This window comes from Xenia sp. Carnegie-2017, unplaced genomic scaffold, assembly GCF_021976095.1.
Source record: "Xenia sp. Carnegie-2017 unplaced genomic scaffold, XeniaSp_v1 HiC_scaffold_23, whole genome shotgun sequence".
NCBI lineage: Eukaryota > Metazoa > Cnidaria > Anthozoa > Malacalcyonacea > Xeniidae > Xenia > Xenia sp. Carnegie-2017.
In genome coordinates, this window is record NW_025813486.1 from 11,309,128 (window position 1) to 11,330,045 (window position 20,918).

At 35.2% G+C, this 20,918-nt stretch overlaps 2 protein-coding genes and 1 long non-coding RNA gene across 3 annotated transcripts in view; 1 reads left to right on the plus strand and 2 right to left on the minus strand.

Moving 5' to 3' along the window:
• Positions 1 to 5,670: 5,670 nt before the first annotated feature.
• LOC124448075 (ubiquinone/menaquinone biosynthesis C-methyltransferase UbiE-like) lies at positions 5,671 to 6,877 on the plus strand. The gene has a single exon (XM_046999092.1). The coding sequence runs from the start codon at positions 5,746 to 5,748 to the stop codon at positions 6,562 to 6,564; it is 819 nt and encodes a 272-aa protein (XP_046855048.1). The 5' UTR covers positions 5,671 to 5,745; the 3' UTR covers positions 6,565 to 6,877.
• Positions 6,878 to 10,588: 3,711 nt separating this feature from the next.
• LOC124448076 (uncharacterized methyltransferase C70.08c-like) lies at positions 10,589 to 11,753 on the minus strand. The gene has a single exon (XM_046999093.1). The coding sequence runs from the start codon at positions 11,700 to 11,702 to the stop codon at positions 10,884 to 10,886; it is 819 nt and encodes a 272-aa protein (XP_046855049.1). The 5' UTR covers positions 11,703 to 11,753; the 3' UTR covers positions 10,589 to 10,883.
• A 1,222-nt stretch (positions 11,754 to 12,975) lies between these two features.
• LOC124448092 overlaps positions 12,976 to 20,918 on the minus strand; it is a 47,965-nt gene continuing 40,022 nt past the window's right edge. Inside the window, exons 2-3 of the long non-coding RNA XR_006948921.1 lie at positions 13,371 to 13,590; positions 12,976 to 13,086 (exon numbers count right to left, since the gene is read on the minus strand). This is a non-coding gene — a long non-coding RNA (uncharacterized LOC124448092). The remainder of the gene's footprint in view (positions 13,087 to 13,370; positions 13,591 to 20,918) is intronic.

Genomic DNA, 20,918 nt, shown 5'->3' on the forward strand with positions numbered 1-20,918 from the left:
TCGGTCTTATAATGCTTTCCTAAGCATAATGTTTATCATTTTCAATTATGCACCAAAACGCGGAAGGAATAGAAAAGGACTGGTATCTAAAGTGCAGAGATATATCACCGTTTACACAACGATGCACAAAGGTCCGTTTTCGTTTGACCACGTTTAGAAAATGTGCTCACACCTCTCCAGCAAAAGTGAAGTTTTGACGTGTGGTTGCACCTCTCCGGAAAAAATTCTGCTCCCGTGCTGTATTAACGGAACTTAGCTTAGTCACTTTTTAACGTTTTCAGAGCGATCCAGAGTTGTGTAAACGTAATCTTAAAAACGAGGTTTCCACGTACATTTACTACAGTGACAACGAGTAACGAGTTACAACTTACATGAACGCTATCACTTCAAACAGGGAACGGGGAATATGAGAAGGAAATGGGAAAGAGAAGAGAACGGGAAAGGGAATGGGGAAAGGGAAGGGAACAAGGAGTAGACAGAGAATGGATGGGGGAATGAGTGGGAAATGAACGGGGAATGTGCGGGGAATATACTGGAAATGAACCGAGACTACAATTGACAAAACTAAATTATTAGTTTTACTTATATAAGATATATGAATCCAAAATTACATAAGTGATATGATTAATATTATTAATACGGTCGAAATGACTCTGTCATTGGCTAGTAAACAGTATCTTCGACTTTTCCAACACAAATTGTAAATGTTTCGCCTTAACAACGTTTGTTGCGATTTTTAACGATTCTCAGTCTTATTTTCAGGAGTTTTAAAAGGCAGAAGAAGATTGGTGAGCTGTGTAAAGTGGTTTTGTAAATTCGCTAAAGATTGAGCCTTTTATGCTCGAAAAAATGTTGGTCTACTTCACTAAAAGAGAGCCAATTGTACGCTCTTTCAGATTTAGAGACACTGATCTTAACACACTCACTTATCCACTCAAGTCTTTCATCTCGCATACCTTTAACTGCAAATATCACACTTTTTCAAACACTTTAGGCCCGTTTCGAACGTCGTATTTTACATGAGCCGAGTGCATTAAAGAAAAAGGAAAGTGAGATAAATTCCCCATTATCTTTTGTTTTAAATGCATTCGGCTCATGTAAAATGCGACGTATGAAACAGGCCTTAGTTGTTAATATTGCACTAAGTTATTATGTTTGATTTTTATTAGGTTTGCCTAATTCCAAAAGCCTTTTTAATCTGGTTAGCTGAATGTACAATTCATTCACTTCTGACTGACTGGTTCTAAAGAAATTTGGTTATTTATTGTTTCGGCTTTGATATCAACAATAGTATTGCCTTGAAAATGTTTTATTAAAGTGTTATACGACAATAGATCTCAAAAAAATTTGAAATGGTTTGATTTAGGTAAACTGATTAAATGTTTGCAGTAATTCTCCATTTTTTTTAAATTTCGAACTGTCTAGAACTTATTTAGTCATTTCACAATTTTACGGTGTTACATGGTAAAAAAAAATGGTACAATGACATCAAAAACAAAGTGCAAGTTAATAACTGTCTTCACTTGTAACAAAACAAAGGCGATAACCTGATCTGCACATTCCATTCCATTTCCCGTCCACTCCCTGCTCATTCCCCGTTCTCTTCCCTTCCACTATTCCCTTTCCCAATTCTCTCTCGTTTTCTTCCCTTCCCAACTCCCCGTTCCCTGTTTTAAAGATAGCCAAACACGTGTACCAGAACAAACCGACCATGATTACTAGTACATATCAAACTGTATCAGTATTTCTGCTAATGGTAAAATTCTTCACTTGTATGATACAAGGGTAAAACTTTCTTGTAGTCTTACCATGCCTCAAAAGACAAAATTTTGATATAGGGCCAGTCCACATTTTAAATTTACAACGCGTTCTGCGCATGTCGTGTTCGATAACGTCATCAGTAGTAAAAAAAACAAAAGTTCTGAGTCATCGCAATTTCTCCGTATATTCTTATACAACAGCTAAAGACGATAGAAAAACTATATTACAACTTTTGCTTTTGAGCAATACATTCTTAAATATTCTACATTGAAAGTGTTTTAAAAGTGCTGACTCAGCACTTTTGTTTAGTGTTATTGCTCTTTCTCAAATACATTGGAAAAGCGCCTAACCAAGAACAGTAACGTTAAAATGATTTTAATGCGCTCATGTTATTGACAATCACCCCCACAATTACACAATTAAGTGTGCTTTGACGCATTTACAATGACTAGAACATTAACTTTTGCATCCGCAACGAATAAGTTCATAACAGACATCTTTAACTTGAGGGAGATTTGTCCGTTTTGGTAACCAAGAGCTTTCATCACGGTCCAGCCCCAACCTGACAGAGTGGGAATAGTCTGCTTTTTTAAAGCAGCACTTCCCCCAGAAAAATCCACTTTGCAACAACGCACGCTTGGTGTGCTGAAGCAACGCTTCTTGGGTTGGTTGAATGTTATCCAGTGTCCTGGACTATTTGCAAACAACTCTTCTCTAGCTTCATTAACTCTGATGAGATTGCTTGTACGTTCGTATAAGAGGACCACATATCGCTCAATCACTTGCAAAACATCGTATGAATCATAATAGAGACCTTATTTGATAGATAATACATGACTTTGGCAGTTTCTGAATTACCTGTAAGGACGAACAATCAATCCTTTCCGGTAACAAATTTAGTTCTTGCAACGCTAATGTTAGCTTTGGAAATAAATTCCATACATCCCATGCAGTTTTCTTTCCCCGACCTCCAAAAAAGGAAACAGTATCACACCCCGTAAAAGCGTGAAACAACGGTAGAACAGATGCCTTGTCAGGTCCGATAGTTGATGCAATTATATGCGCGGGAATATAACGTGAGTGCTTTCCTGTACCATAAAGAATCCATAATTCTTCTGCTTTGATGTTTTTCACAATTGAAATGGCCAGTATCAATACGTCAGTATCATTTGTTCTTACAACAATCCTCTGGTGGCCGCAGTTACTTGCATCTAACTCGTGCACCATCAATCGCCTGTCAGTCTCTTCACGATTCAATGATTCCAGCATTGATACTTCGGTTCTTTTAGGGAAGCACAAGACGCTTTCTTCAAATGTGCTGCAAATTTCTCTTCCTTCAGGATTCTGCTGAGAAATAAGTTTTTAAGTAAAGAAATTGAACAGATCCATTTTGTTGGCATCTACGCGCAGGAAGCCCTTTCAGTCAGTAGGGATACGTGCTGTCGATGAAACCTTGCGGCGTTGACCAATGCCACTCTTCTCCCGTGTGGTTTTTTTTCAGCGAATCTTCTTTGTATATATCCCACACTAAATCAATTCTTTTAGCTGATTGAAATTGCTTTAACACATAAGGAATGAAAGCAAACTGTGCGTATTCTTCAAACGCTTCCCAAGTTCCAGGTGAAATCATTTGAACAACAACAGCCCCATCTAAAATTATAAAATCGGGAGTTGGTGATTGAACTTTGGTAGTCTGCTCGATAGACTTTGTTAAGTCTGCTTTATTACCAGTACGCAAAATTCCTGCTTGCGAGAGAGATTGTGGCCATGGTTGGTTCTCATATTTAAGGAAATTATCGAGATCACCACTTCGATTTTGACTGGCTATATACAATCTTGAAAATAAAGCTCAGTCTAGTTTCAGAGTTTGCACTTTTACTTTATCTTTTGACTAAACTCTTTTAACAAATAGTTCTTCGCTCTGTTCTACCAAAGGATTCCCAATCGGTTGAAAATTAGGGACGACATTTGAGACATCTTTATAAAATTCACTTTGAATGGATGGAGTTTGCTCATGGTGTAGCTGACTGTCCACATGTGTACTCATCTCGAACTCCCTAATTCTTCGTGCAATTTCTGGATCTGCAATCATCCATCCCCTTAAAGCTGAAAGATTTTCGGTTAGTCCCACTGCACCACCTTCTTCTTTTAACTTGCTCGTGAGCATGATCTAATGCTATAGCTGAAAACTGTTTCTTCGGTTTATGCAACACAAACGAGCCCTTGGAGAACTGGTTAAATACGTCAGTATGTTTGAATGGAAGCTCCGACATATCGCGGATATGGACGGAAAGCCATCTTGTATAATTAGCATTGTCCAAAACAAACATCCACGGAACAATTTATTTAATTGACTGGAAGTATAAGGTGAAATTAGCTTCTCTAAATGATCGCTCTAGTTGTAAGCATAGTAATTCTAGTTCCAAAAGTCTGGTCCAATACAGAAACTGTGGATGATCCTTTGACATATCTTCTTTCCAAACGTGGAATTCTTTAGCTTCTCCATTGTCAACTTTCATGACATGCTCTTTATATGCATCTTGTTGTAGGTAGTTAAGACTGGCTGCTGTAACTTGATGTGCGCGTTTTGTTCTTGCCAAATGATTGCAAGCGATGAATGACTGTACAACACCTTGGTTAGATATACCTGCGTCAGTCAAAAATTTCGGTCCAGCCACTCCCATCAAGCCATTTTCCTAGAACTTTAAAAGCCGTCATCTCAATGTGTAAGCCACCAAACATTACGACAAATTTATCTTCTCCATGACTGTTTACAAGAGTCCATTGAATTTGCTGGGCTAAAGCAAATAGTGGCTGGTCTACGGCGATAACTGGAGTTTGAGAGTAGTAGACATGACGAACAGCTGATTGAACAACACTCATTGAGGGTAATATCATTGCAAATGAATGAGCATTCTCCCTAATCATTGGGAGAAGTGCAATGATTGCCGGTTCGTAAGAGGTTGACGACGTTTTTGATGCTCGATATGCTGCCCATAAAAAAGTGTCGTCCTTACTCAGGTCTTCCTTTTCAACGAGATGTCGCACATGTTCAAGCCAGTCTTCCTTTAGATCTTGCCTTTGGTTGACGATGGTAGATACAGTTTCCAAAGCGGTATGAAGTGGAGGGGCATAAAGTTCGCCACATGTTAGTTTCACTTGTGGGACATTACAAAATAATGGTGGCAGCTGTGAAATAGACGAATCAAATAAATCTACTTCTCTACTCTAATCATTTTCATGAACTGACAATCTTCGGAGAATTTTCCATTGAATGAGTTCTTTGCTTGAAATATGTCTCTTCTTATAATCATAGCCGCTCTTGCTAAATGCCATGCTTCCGAATCTTCTTCCTTTGCCCTTTCAAGAGCGTTTCCAATTTCATGTTTCAATACAAGTATAGGGTCTCTTCCTTGGATTTGAATCATTTGATCAGTAAGATTGTATTACTACTGTGGGCCACCGTAACAGTCGAGCAATAAATAGATATGGTGGTCCTATTATTGAACGCCTTTGTCTACGCTTGTCCGTAAATATCTGTGATTCTCAAACCATAATTAGCATCTTAGAATTAATTTAAATGTAATACATTTAAAGTTATGCAAACTAAATATGAATAATTATAACTTAATGTGTGAATTATTTCAATCTTTCCACTCACACATACTTAATTAATGTAAAAATTACGACGATATATATGGTACAAGCCATAGCTGAATGCGTAAAAACATACTCGTAGGAGATGCTGAGCAGCAAATTTTGTTTTCCGGTCCAATTTCATTGCTATTACACAACTTTGTTCACCGGAAACACGTATGCGAGCATACAGCAATATAATATGAACAAATGAACACTTAGAACTGAGAAATTATCATATCACATAAAATATTGCTGAGATAATGTGTAATGGAGTTTGTTGTTTTTTTGTACGCTAAATTTTTTACATTCATTTGAGTTGGCATGGTGGGAGTATCTTCGTGAACAATGAAAACTTCTATAGAATCGGTGTTCAATAAACGAAGTTTTGAGGCTGCTGTCGAATATTCTAAAAATAACAACGTTCAAATAGAATGTGGTAAGAAACTCGCTACAAATGCTGGCATAAAACGAGGTGACAAAATCTTAGATATGGGCTGTGGAACAGGAGAACTCACTTCATTTCTTAGCGAAATTGTCGGCAGAGATGGTTTAGTTGTCGGCGTTGATCCGGACTTCGGGAGAATTCAATATGCCAAACAAAGATATTTGAACATGCACGGAAATCTGTTATTTGAACATGGCGACAGTTCAATTAATTTTACCCAACGAAACAAATCCTACTACGATGTCCATTTTAGCAATTTCGTGATTCAATGGCTTTCTCCAGAAAGAAAGGAAGAATTCGGGCGAGTCGCTTTTCGGAGCCTAAAGCATGGGGGAAGAATTGCAGTTCTAAGTCACGAAGGTGACCAGGAAATGATAAAAAAAGCCGAAGAAATTATTTTCAAAAGTCATTGTTCGTCACTCTATCAGCAAGGTGACCCATTTAAAAGAGCTCGTCCATTCTTTATAAACAAATCAGAAACAGAAAGTCTTCTCATTGAATGTGGTTTTGAAATCTTTTCAAGTGAATATCACCCAGTAAATTATACGTACGCGTCGATCCTCGATTTTATTAATTTCCTTGTCGCTTCAGATTATAAAGATGGGAAAAAAATCTCGTCGAGTGGGCTAAATAAGTTCATGGAAATGTTTGGAAATGTTGATGGAAGTGTTGGTATATTCGATCCCACAGTTTACCAGATTGTAGCACATAAGATATAATTTAGATTTACAGCCACTTAGCTTTATATTTACATACGTACTCACTGCACGAAAGTAAAGATACAACAGATAAATTAAATCAATTTACGAGAAGGTGAAAATCATCATTACTTACTCGTGCTTATTTTAATTACATATGTGATTAACACCATGAATTAAAATACATACAAAATGATTTAGCACATTGTCCAGTGCATAATTAGCTTTTTTATTTTAACTGGCTCATTGATCTGATCGATAGCGCTCAAGATATTGTATTGTATTTCTTACAGCTTTTTTAGTAAGGTTGCTATAAATTTGTGAAAACCATAAATGATTGAACTTCTGTTTCTCTCTTAGTTTTGTAGTGGTCAGTATGATTAAACAATGGATAGTTAACCTTTTCTGGGGTAGTGTAGCAGATCTGCAACAATCAGCAACTGAAATGGCACGCAACGTTTGAAAAAATTTGCCACCAATCTTCTGTCTCTGCCATAACTGATCGATCTATGTTGCGCTTTCGAGTGCCGTTTCACCATAAGTGAAGATTTTTTGGTGAAATTATTAACTATAAGAAGACAAAGATTGTTTCTTATGTAAAAAAAACTCTTTTCAATGTGAAAAGAATACATAAGCAAGCTTTTAAGGTAGAATATAAGGTTTTTGATAAAAAGAAAAACATAATAGAAACCGAAGTTGCTTGGTGTGCGATCTTTGTCTCCCTTTCTCACAACGAGTCTGCGTTCGATTTACATATAAACGTTTTATTGGTAAACTTAGAACAACATTCTCAGAATGACTTCATCTAGACCTTGGCTCGTTTTCTTCTATTAACGCCGTTCTTTTTGCAATTTCCCTCTCATCACCATCAAGAGTCATGCAAATTTCTCTGCACTCCAAAAAACTTTTTAAAAGAAACTTCAGAAAATTAGTAGCTAAGTTATCCACTTTCTCTTTTAAAGTGAAGTTAAAATTTCAAAGGTCATGATGCAGTCCTTTTGTTTTTTTTTTCGTTTTGCACTAATTTTCCGTAGATTGCTACTATTTGTGTCTTAAAAAAATGCATAAAGTTATCTTCAGATTATATCGTAGCACATGATATCGATTATTACAGTCGCCTTTGAAGCATTTGCTGTGGTGGTAGATATTGACTGACAAAAAACTTACTAACTTGCAAGGATTTAAGTGCAAGCACTGGATTAGCAGATTGAGTTCAAATCAGTATCTGACGCACAGGAGCCGGTTACATGAAGCTTGGATAGAGAGTAAAATTTTCAAACTTGTAAAAGGTTCTTTTAAGCAATATTTTATTTCAATGATTGCTCAGCTCAAACCCTCTATTTTCCTTTTTAAGAAGTTTTTAACCGTTTAAAAAAATTGATATCTGATGGTTAACGCTATCCTGGCTCCGTGCACCCGGCCCATGGATATCATTTGGTCTCTACCGCATTTTACGCGGATGAAACAACTAAATTGTTTCCTAAATTTACAAGCAATAATGACAGGGTAAATTTATTGCTTCTAACCAATACAGATACACATTTTAATTCCTTATTTTAGTTCAATGCAAGTCAGAAGCAGCGCAAACATGAGCCACGTTAGAGATTATAACTAGTACAATAGCTATTTATTGCATGAAGTATTGAAAAAGAACAATGGCCGCGTTTAAGTATCAAAGAAGCAAAATTGTCGATGTTTGATGGCAAAATGCTCACCAAACTGCAGGTTTATACGCGTGACAACAAGTAAATTTTTATTCACTACATAAAAATCCATAGATTTATATAAATTAAACTTAGTGCCCGACTAATGGCAACGGAACTGCACGATAACTACTCACAGAATACGGCCTAAATGGCGAAAAATGGATTCTCGAGTTTAAAAATGCTTTTAATGGAGTTTAAATGGACTATGTATTCCATTTTTATGTGTATATCAAATACACGATTACTTCAAGTGATTTTACCCGATTATAGATTTACCCAAAGGTAATACACGATTACTTCGTAGACTCTTTTGACGTAAAAATCTAATTTTACGACACAATTCAACTGCGATTTATTCGGGAATATATTCGGTGGTTAGTTCGTAGGATTTAGTTTATCTTTACCATGTTGTCCAAAGCAGTTACAAATAAGATATGACGTGACGTATATTTAAAAGGAACAATAGAAATGATTTTAACTAGGCTTCATTCTTTTGGAGATTAAAGTTTACGTGTTTGAACGCTTTAAATGAGTACCATTAGAGCATAGAAAATATAATAGCAAATATAAGGTCATGTACCGTTTATAATTGGGCTGATCACTCATATTTACGCTTGGATATGATGTAACTCTAAATTCCTAGGAAATGCTTTCGTTGAAATACTTACAAATGCCCACCAAACTTAGTGAATATTTACAAACAGGACTAATCGAAAATAGGTATGAAACTAAGTTAGTGAAGGTTTTCACTCTTAAAATAAATACACTGCATGTCTTCTATAAGGACTTAACGAAGCAGTAGTGAGAAACTCTATTTATCTATTGTCATCCCAATGTTGAAAACAAGAAATATTGTTTGTATAGTTCGATAACATAACACTTTGATTTTAACCTGGTTATTTGTACAATACCTCCTTTAAAGCACATACCAGCATTAAAGTATTTAGCATTATTATTTATATATTGTATATATACAAGTACTACGTAATATTTCCAGGGAATACTTTAAACGAATTGCTAAAACAATAAAGATAAACTAAAACCTACGAGTCGAAGCCGCCGAGTAGGCGAGTATACTCCCAAAAAATCGCAGTCAAATTGTATTGTGAAATTAGATTTTTATATCAAAAGAGTCGACGAAGTAAGCGTATATTACCTTCTCTTTAATATAATTATAAAAATGTCAAAGATTGTCCACTTAAACTACATAAAAATCATTTTAAAACTGAACAATCCAATTTTGGCCATATTGTTCATAGTAAGATTCTCTCACTTTACTACCCAAGAACATGGCGACGGTTACCTCCGGCAATTGTCGGTGTGACCAAAAATATCAAAGGAGTGACCATTCCGGTTAGTTACATATTCTGTAGGCATAATAAACATGATAAGCATGACATCATGACGCATATTCACAATAGAACGGATATTCGTTCTATATATATAACAAACAAAACAACGGGATAGCCAAAATTTATTGCTAATATGCTATATTGCTTTTGCGGTGAAGCAAAAAATGGCACACTGAACGACAGTTCAAGTTAGGGTACAAGGTTATGTCAAAAGCACTTTTATGTAAGGTGCCTATCTGAGACTCTACTACCCCAGCAATTGGACATAAAACTCATCATTCCATAAACAAAATTGCAAAAATATGCGAAAATATGCCAAAAATTGAGAAATTCAAGAAGGCGAAAACAGACTGATGTAGTGATTGAAGGAAATGTTTTGCGTAGAAACTAACGAGAAAACTAATTATACATCATATAGCCTGCGTACGTTTACAAAGTTCAAGGATTAGTTATCTCAAATTTTATTGCTAACGAACGTGATCGCTTGAAAAACGTATAAAGGAATCAATTATATATTTACCCTTGTAGCAATGCATATACTCCTTAAAAAATTATCAATAACATACAAAAATTTTGTAGAGATGCAATGTAAATAACTAACATAAGATTTGAAGGATATGTTATGTAAATAAAGTAATTAACATAACAGTTACAAGATGCCATAATAACAATATCAAGGTGCATTGGTGTAATAGATTGTAAAAGTTAAAGACTGTGGTAATATTATCCAACGCAAAATTTATGAAAGCTACAATAGAAAAGGTTAATTTCGATACGATGACGGAACCTGGAAAATGATTTAATGTGTACAAACAAGTGAATGATAAATGTCCCAAATTTAACGATATGCAGAAGACTCTGGAAATACCGATCGCGAAGCATTTGATAATATAGCTTGCTGGCATATGACATATGCAAACCTTGTGCACCAAAAAGGTTACGATTACACTGTTCAACAATCCTTATAGTAAATGTTAGAAAAAGCACTTTAGATATGAGACAAAGTCCAATTGCTTTTAATTGCGAAATTATTGGCATTCCTATTATTTTTTGTTTTTACTAAACATTCTATAGTCGAATTAATTACTTGACGCTATACTTTGTACTTTCCTGGACACCTAATTTACAATCATCAGGAATACAGTTGCTTAATTTGCCTGCTTTTAAAATAACGTTGTTAATAACCATAAATATCTTAAAATTAAGAACGAGGAAGCAACTGAAATATTAAAATCAATTTTTAACAGCTTTCGCAGTCGTCTCCTGATATGAAAATTGCTCTTTAATCGCTTCTGCAGTCTTTCCTTGCAACAATCTGGTAAACTTTTTGGTCAACAAGATCCACACTGCCATCTCCGTTGCCGAAACGTGCCATAAATTCTTTTCTTTCACTGTTGGAGAAGTTTGTAGCGTGATAATGAGAAGCGCCAAAAAAGTTAAGGAAATCGTCTAGTGTTTCATAACGTTGTTTTCCAATATCATAATTACTTGAAATGATTTCAAAGCCCATTTCCTCAATAAGGGATGTGGTTTCAGCTTTAGACATAAAAAAATGAATCGGTTTCTTATCATTGATATCATTCAAAGCGTTCTGTCTCTTTGAGACAAGGCATTCCACATAGGCAACCATTTCCGGATAACCGTCATGACTCTGAAGAGCTAGTTTGCCCCTTGGCTTCAGACATTCAAAAGCCGCTTGCAAAAACTCTTTCTTTTCATCTGATGTAAGCCAATGAAAGGAAAAATTACTGAAATGAACATCGTAAAAGGATTTGTTTTGTTGTAAAAATTCACTTGAACTATCGCCAATTTCAAATGAAACGTTTCCATTCACTTTATAATTGTGCTGAATAGCGTGGTGAATTCTTTCCATGTCTGGATCAACACCGACAACTCGACCTTTTTTTCCTACAATCTCCCCAATAAACGAGGTCAGCTCTCCCGTTCCGCAACCCATATCCAAAATTTTATCGCCTTGTTGAATGCCAAGTGTTATTGCAAGCTTTTTGCCATAATGGAGTTGAAAATTGTTATTTCTAGAGTATTTTGCAGCATCCCCATAAATTTGTTTGTTAAGCACTGCTTCTAGTGATGTTATCATTATTTAGAAAATGAAATCAATGAGATAATTGAAATAAATACGAGCCACTTATTTTATATATATAAAGCCCAGCTACTTTGATTTTAAAGAAAGTATTGGCATCGGCTTGCAAATCTTTTATTGACTCGTGCACGTATACTCATGACGTCATAACAATTATAAACACTGAAAGTTACTATCGAAAGGAAAAATTTTCCTCTCTCCCCTTTATTCCATAAAGCAATCACAAGACATCATTTAATAATCTGAAAAATCATTTGTGTCGCTGCCACAGGCAATCTTTGTAGAGCTTCAATTGCTTTAAAAAATGAACATCTATACGACATCAAAAGACAGTGCATGTTGGCATTATTTTTCTACAACAGAAATACGTCTTCAAACAAAGAATAGTATGATGTCGACACAGTCACACTGAGTTAGGGAAGGGTCAACTATACATTTCTGCCTAAAAGACGTCAATATGACGTCTCTCACAATCCCCTCCCGTTCTTAAAGACGTCAGGCTCCATTAGAGGTAATTCTTTCACTATATACTTACTTTATTAATTTAATCTTCGGCGCTGATTATATGTGTGCATTCATACGCGTATAACTGGAATTAGTTGTTCAACAAACACAGCAATAAGCAACTCTCATAAACTGCATGTTTTTGTCGTAATTGACACTAATTAGCTGTCATACTGGCTGTCAAAATTCTTAATACTCAGTGTTTATGAGCGTATAATTCGAGAGAATTTTAAGACGTCATATCTTTAAGCCCCCTACCTCTCAGACGTCAAATTGACGTCTTTTTGGCAAAAACGTATATTTGAACCTTCCCTTAAAAGCTTAATGAAAGGAGGGTTTCCATAGAAAGGAGAGAACGCCATAGCGGTGTTATATAACATTTTTCGTACCGCGTTATCCTAATTGATAAAACATAGTGTAATTTTCTTTTAATGCAATGACTACAGTACTAAAAGAAGTGTTAAATAAACGATTATTCGAGGCTGCCAAGTCACATGTTTTTCATGTGCATATAAAAACCGTGTTAGGATTTATGTTATGCTCATTTATTTCTTGGGGCCACTTTGAGAACTTGCATTTTAATGATTCTCTATGGCGCTTTGACAGCAATAATTGGTTCTTCGACGTTTTAAACGAAAGTCGTGTTCTGAGCATATTGATTAACCAACTACCTAGTTAGGGAAGTTACGGTGTCTATAGGGGTAGTAAATTGGATCTCCAGTAGCACATGGGTAATGGTAAACTGCCTTTGTACATTTCATACAAAGTTATTACATCAGTATATGCACTTACGCACAATAACTCTATGACATCTCTTCCTCTTGATGATTTTTTCTCCAGTAGTTTTGTTAGAAGAATATCACAGTTTCTTTGAAAGCTGCGAAATGAAACACTTAAAGTATCGAAGTGCATGTAAATTGGTTTGTACTTATAACGAAGTACGTAACAATTTTAGTTTATGTGTACCAATGGTTTAAGTTCCCCTTTCAAAAAAACATGTTACTTGCGATATTAAATAAAGGTGTGATTTCTAACACATCAGTGAGAAAAGATTGTTGGAGGTTTACCACCTGATGCAATGCACGATATTCTGGAGGGTATGTTACAATACGAAATCAAAGAAATGCTAAAACATTACATAAAAGTACAGCATTACCTTACCTTGGAAGAGCTAAATAGTCGCATTTCCAGTTATGACTTCGAATATTATAACAACAAGAACAAGCCAACACTGATTTGTGAGCAGAAGTTTTCATTAAATGATAACAGTCTAAAAAAGCATGGTAAGGTACATCATCCATCCAATGTTCTATCATCCCAATAATGCACTTTATGATCCATATGCCCACAATGATATTGAGGTGATCAACACTATCATATTCTAAATAATAAATATGGGAAAGGATACATTAAAAAAATTCTAGGTTGTTATTTTAATTCTAATTCTAGTCATGGCCCTTTAGTTCATGCCTGGTGTATGCGGTACAAAGCTAAGCATGACTACTTTAAACGACTAGGCTCATTCATTAGGAACTTCAAAAACTTGGCATACCCTGTCTATGAGTCATCAATAATGGGTTACTTATCAGCTGCAAAGTGGAAATCATGAATCTTCATTTATTGAGAAAGCCCCAGAAATCCCAAAAAGTAAGTATGTTAAAATGTGCATATGATACTAATAGTTGGAACATCTAAAAGAAACCATTCCACAAATTTGATGATCAAGACATTCCAAATTGTAAACTAATGTTTTTGTGACAAACTACCAGGTCAAACATGTGAAACTGGTGACTTTGAATGTTAAAATCAAATAAAAGACCAAGAAAATGTGCATGGGGTAGGGGGCTTTAAGATGTCATGTCTTTAGGCCCCCTACCTCCCAGACGTCTCATATTGACGTCTTTCCTGCAAAAACGTATGTTTGAACCTTCCTTAAAAATCTTAATAAAAGGAGGGTTTCCATAGAAAGGAGAGAACACCATAGAGGTGTTATATAAACATTTTTCGTACCGTGTTATCCTAATTGAAGTGTTAAAGAAACGATCATTCGAGGCTGCTGAGGCCTATTCTAAAAATAATGATATCCAAGTGCATTATGGTAAAACACTTGCAATAACTGCTGATATAAAACGTGAAGACAAAATCTTGGATATGGGTTGCGGAACAGGAGAGTTGACTTCATTTCTTGGGGAAATTGTCGGCAGAGAGGGTCGAGTGGCTGGTGTCGATCCAGACTTTGGGAGAATTCAATACGCAAAGCAAAAGCATTTGAGCGTGAACAACAACGTGTTATTTGAGCATGGCGATAGTTCGACTGAGTTTATTCAACGAAATAAATCGTATTACGATGTCCATTTTAGTAATTTTGTGTTCCAATGGCTTTCTCCAGAAAGAAAGAAAGAATTTGTGCGAGTTGCCTTCGAAAGCCTAAAGCATGGAGGAGTAATTGCAATTCAGAGTCACCAGGAAGCTCCTTGCGTGATGAAACAAGTTGAACGAATGATTTTGAACGATCAACATTTTTCGTTTTGTAAGAAGGATGAAGTAAATATTAGACCGCTTCCATTCTTTATAAACAAATCAGAAAGTGAATCTATTTTAAGGGATTTCGGTTTTGAAATAATTTCAAATGACTTTTATCTAGAAACTTATAGGTATGCAACAATCCGTGATTTTGTCAACTTTGTCGTGGCTTCTGATTATCATGACAGCGAAATGCTTTCGCTGAGTGCGTTTAAAATGTTTGCGGAATTGTTTAGAAACGACGATGGAAGTGTGGACTGTTATGATCCCACAGTTAACCAGATTGTAGCAAAGAAGATATAATCCAGTTTTATATAGCAATATAAATATTTTCTGACGTAAACTGCATATAAAAACTTGTAATCAATGCATGGAGGAAAAAACATTGAATTATCGTCAAAAGTTTTATAAATAAGTTTTCAAAAAATTAAAAGCCCCATTTTGTTGAGAAAGTACGCCGTACACATCAGCTAAGCTGTGGATCGAATATCTCAATACTTCAATCAGCGTTTCCAAACATTTCCATTAATCGAAGTAGCCAACTTGACTAGAGTCTTTTCTTATCTCTTAAGTAACACATAAAAGTTGTGATTCAGCTGTATATTTATTCATGTAGACAATGTACAAAGTACCATCTAAATTACATAAAATCAATTTAAGTGCATGCAAAAATTATCATTATTTATATAAAAATTTTGGACGAGTTTTGCCATATGCCATCAATAAATATTCAAAGTTTGACCTAGGACAATGGTATCTGCCGAAGCGAGGATAACGTTGACCGACGTTCAAATAATTCTTGACATTAGGCAAAAGATGAATTCAATAAAATGGTTGTATTACACACCTCAACCAACTAAAATATTATTATAAAATATATCGACCCACAACATTTTTCAAAAACTGCGTAATTTTTCTTCAAGTTCTTCTTCTTTAAGTACGCTTAAAATATGTTCAAAGCCAGCTTTGTTGCTTTTTTAGCGTTTACCACATTCTTTTATTCAAAAGCTTTTGCATATCGTTTTTAGAAACTGTTGCCAACGTCAATATTTAACGATTTTCCTCAAAAGTTGCTTTTTTGGCTTCAGCAATGCAGTAAAAACTATTATTTGTAAGTGAGACGTTATACTTACAAATATCAAGATTTATTGTTTAATATGACGTCATAATTATAAAGGTTGATAAATATTTGCAAGCAGTTAAACAATCAAAATGATAATACTGCTTATCTTAATTGTACATCATACATTAAAGCACATGCAAAAATTTTTCACCCATGCTCTAGTGCAGGACATTCATATTCAACTTTTTATATTTTTGAATGGTTTCGCACAATCTGTGCGAAGTGCTGGTTCACTTTTCTCAAACTTTACACTAACGATGGGACTGTATTTTGAATATAATATTTTAACACTTCAATCAGATATTTACAGTCACCGCTGTAACCACCGCTGCAGGGATACGGCTAACCTGACGTTTACTCCTCATTTGACTCTGAAGATGATTACCGCTAAGGTTGTCGAAACGTCTGTCAACAACAACAAAAACAGTCCTTCTCAGGACTATACCAACCTGGACGATCTATATTTACAAACATGTAACGATACTCCCTGGTTCAAACCATTTACTTTATATTTACAGTGTTGTGCACGATTTTACGTTCCAAGCGTTGGTTCTTCGCGATACGTAATAAAATTTGATCTCGTTAAGATTACGAGCAACCGTCAATCCTAGAACTGCGTTTTTGAAATTTATTGCCTTCTGCAATACGACTCTAATTTATCAAATTTGTATGACCAGCTCATACACCAATCATGTCAACTTTTTCCGTACCCCAAACCAACGCTTGCAAGCTATATTTATATATAATTATTCGGAAGTGGTTTTAGGCGTTTACATATGACGCGCAACTTTGCCAAAAGTTGAATATTCCGTTTCTACCTACATCCTACCGTAATGACGCATTGCGGTGAGGAAGTGTTCTCTTAACATCCGTTGTGTCTTATAATCTATAATATGAAACAGTCACTCGCTACCTAATTTGACATGACAATTTACAACAAATGGCTCAGTATTGTGTTGATCGAAAACGCCTCAACAGATAAATAACTAGCGTATAGTATGATTGGTTGAAAAATCCATAGTAAATTTTTTTATTATCATTTAAAATTATATTCGTTTTCTGGTTGTTCTCAGTAGTTATTACGAATTAGTAATTGAAGCCTTTCCATATAACGGATATCTTCTAATAAATGGCCCCAAACATATAGTTTGATGTGCCTAAATGCATAAGCTGCTATTTGAAAAACGTTCAGCTTGAAATGAGTAGGACTACCCCCGATAAAATTTAGACTTTGCGTGAAAATAATATGCAAAAAAAAAGTATTTGATGAATTAGTGATAGAATTTTGCTCTTGCCCTTTGTTACCCAAGTCTGAAGGTGTACCTGGCATATTTAAGCCGTCTGTCAAAAGAGAAAATTCAATGAAATTAAAATATTAACGAATTCAAATTATTTACTGTAACTGCAAGTTCCACCAAAAATCAAAACGCATTTTGAACATTGAGCTCTATTCATCGAGTTCTATAATAACTGGAGCGGCTATCTCAATTATGGCACGCCAAACATAACAAAAGTGTATCGAGAATTCCAACCGCTAGTCGAGAATCATAAGTGACATATGAGAAAAGCAAGCATATGTCCAAATTTGTTTTAAACTGCTGTTGAAAATTATAAACGATACCTCAAAAAATTAAGCATTAGACGAAAAAAAGAAATGCTAGTTGACAAAATCAACCCTACGTCGAGATTTCTGACTAGCGAACTGGACAGCGGTTGCAAAACTTATATTGTAAATACTTCGTGTAACGGATACGTTAGAACCATTGAGTTCTATAATAACTGGAGCGGCTATCTCAAGCGCGACCTTAGATATCTGATGACGCCAAAAAATGGCGTATTTCGTCCTTTGCCGCTGAGATTTACCGAAATTGACCGCTTTTCCAAAAATTTTACAATTTCCCACTCCTCCCTCCTGAAGAAAGAGTGAGGAAAATGTATGTGTGTATTTGGGATCCGGCAAGCAATTTTTTGATGAAAATCAAGGTAAAAACCTTAAATTCATAACATCGAGTCAACTGTGGTTGTCAGTTATCCGCTCGTTCGAGGATGCATTTATAACTATCGACGAAAGAGCTATATGTCGGCTACACATGTATGAATGCAGATGTGCGCAATTTTTTTATCAGCGTCAAACTTGTTTGATCGATTAAAATCTTTAGTCTATACATAAAAGTATATCATAGTTCATCTCAACTGTTCACGAGAGAGAAGTTAGCTTATTTGTTATCATTGCTATTTTGCTTCTTTTCATGAAATGGGCAATGGCTTTCTTCGCTACAATTGTGGGATTTTTACTTGTTTCTTTAAAAAAGTAAATATTGAATCTCTGGATATTATCGGATTTTCTGAACTGAGTTTCATAATAAATTTCAAAATGACTCAAGTCTGCATAGGTTTGGTAAATGAAAGCAAACAATATTGTATAGAAATTACTTTAAGTACCCTTTTTGTGCTGTTCTGAAGTGCAACTGCATCAAATAATTGTAAAGTTGCAGTGCATTTTGATTTTGTTGTATTGATATATGAATTGGGCAAAATGCAAATAATCATCAAAACACTTATGCTTCCAATGGTGTTTATAATTCAATTGTGGTTTTAGTACTTTTACCCTTCTTTTGCACTTTGTTTTGTTTTTCCTATATTTGCAATATAAGTGCACAATTTGAATGATTAACACAGTTTTCACCTCAATAATAAATTTCATAAGCAGTTGGTAGTGCATTTTGTTCTCTAAGTATCCACATCTGGTGTTTTGTTCATACAAGAATGATGTAGAGCAAGTAGATATATTATAGCAAGGCAATAAAACCAAATGAATTAAATACCTTTAGTGTACTTTTAGGCTAGAAGCTTAAAAGCTTTTTAGAAATTTTAAGTTATTGGATTATATTACCTTTATAACATCAATCTCATGAAAAGAAATAAGAAGCATAAAATTGTAGAAAAGCTTTGAAAAGTGAGAAAACTTTTCTTTAAAAAAAGCAACAATAATGCATATGATAAATCTCCATTCTGTACTCTAAAGGTAAATAAGCTCAAACTGTTTCTTAAAGCAAAAACTGTAGTACTGAAGAAATATACAGTACAGTAACTTTAAAGGTTTCAACACTGAATATTTAATGCTTTAGTATAGTGCATTAGATATTAGTAATGTTCAAACAACACTCATCTAAAATATTTTGATAAAGATATGACTTGATTTAAACATTAAATTATATAAAGCCCAATGGCTCATACAGTTTGAAGCTTTACATCTGCATCCATTCATCATCAATCTCAGCGTTCTGTCTCTTTGGGAATAAATATTCCACATATAGAGCCATTTTTTGATTGCCTTCGTGACTATGAAGAGGTATTTTGCAACTTGGTTTTAGACATTCAAAAGCCGTGTGCAAAAACTTTACCTTTTCATCTAATGTAAGCCAATGGAAGGAAAAATTGCTAAAATAGACATCGTAAAAGGATTTGTCTCGCTGTACAAATTAACATCTACTTTCGCCAATTTCAAGTAAAACGTTTTTTAAACTTTATAATTGTGTTAAATAGCGTAGGGAATTTTTTCTACATCTGTATCAACACCGACCACTCGACCTTTTTTCCAACAATCTCTCCGATACACAAGGTCAGCTTCCTCGTTCCGCAGCCATATCCAAAATTTATCATCTTTTTTAATGCCAACTTTGGTTGCAGGCTTTTTGCCATAATGTAGTTGAAGATTGTTATTGTTAGAGTATCTTGCAGCAGCCCCATAAATTTGTTTAGCAAGCACTGGTTTTTGTGATGCTGTCATTATTTAGAAAATAATTTACAATTCACTTAGGTAAACGAAATAAGTGCGAGCAACTTATCTTATCTACATAAGACAATGTACTTTGATTTCAAAGAAGTTATTGGCTTGCAGCAATTTTATTGTAACTCTCACGTGTATTCAGACGTCATAATAAATGCAAACTAGCTCCAGTAATTTTCCTTCAATAAGTATACGTTATTGTCTTGACGTCATTGTAAAGTAAATTATTACAAATATTATTTGACTTTCACAATTCAAACTTAAAGCACTGCGTTTTTCTTGCATGGCATTGCAGAGTCGAGGGTAATGCAATGCTATGCAAGGTAATTTGTATCTCCAATTCCCACTGCCCCAAAAAAGACGATTCTTATCGCATGATTCCTAATCTGAAATCCTTAAACAGGCATGTCTGATATCACAATTTTAAAATGGAGTTTGTTTGGTCTGCTGGTGGGCTTATGAAACCAAATTGTTTCATAGCATCCATTGATCTCAAAGATGCTTTAAAAGATTGATCTCATAGATTGATCTCAAAGATGGGTGAAGAACCTATTCACCCAGCATATCAAAAATTCCTCATATTTTGGTGGGAGGGCAACTTTATAAATTTGTCTGTTTTCCTAACTGCCTAGCTATTTGCCACGAAAATTTACAAAACTCCTCAAACCAGTTTTTTTCAAATTTACGTCAAAAAGGACATATTTCGGAAGGATTGATTGATGATACTTGGCTGACATCCAACACATATGCTTCATGTGTTTGGAATATTTGAGACAACATCTGCTTCTTTAGTGAAGTGGGGTTTTACGTACATCCGGATAAGTCAGTTTTAGTTCCCTTACAAATAATTTCTTTTTTTGGGTTTCTGACTCAACTCAGTTTTTATGCGAATATCCGTTGCGACAGAACGAGCTGAGAAGATTCAACGCATGTGTCATGGGCTCTTACACGCTTCTCACCCAAAAATAAGGGATGTTGCTCGGATTTTGGGAACTCTAACTTCAAGTCTCCCGGGAATAATGTACAGCCAGCTGCATTATCGCTGGCTGGAAATGGATAAAAGCGATGCCTTTATGTTAAACCGGGGTAATTTTGACAAAACAATGACCCTGTCTTCAGAGGCCGTACATGATTTACGATGGTGGCATTCATCAATATGCACGTCTTACAGACAAATTACTCACAATAAACCAAGCTTATGCCTAACAAGAGATGTGTTGTTGACAGAGTGGGGCTGCTCCCAAAATGGTGTATGTGCTGTGAGTTACTGGAC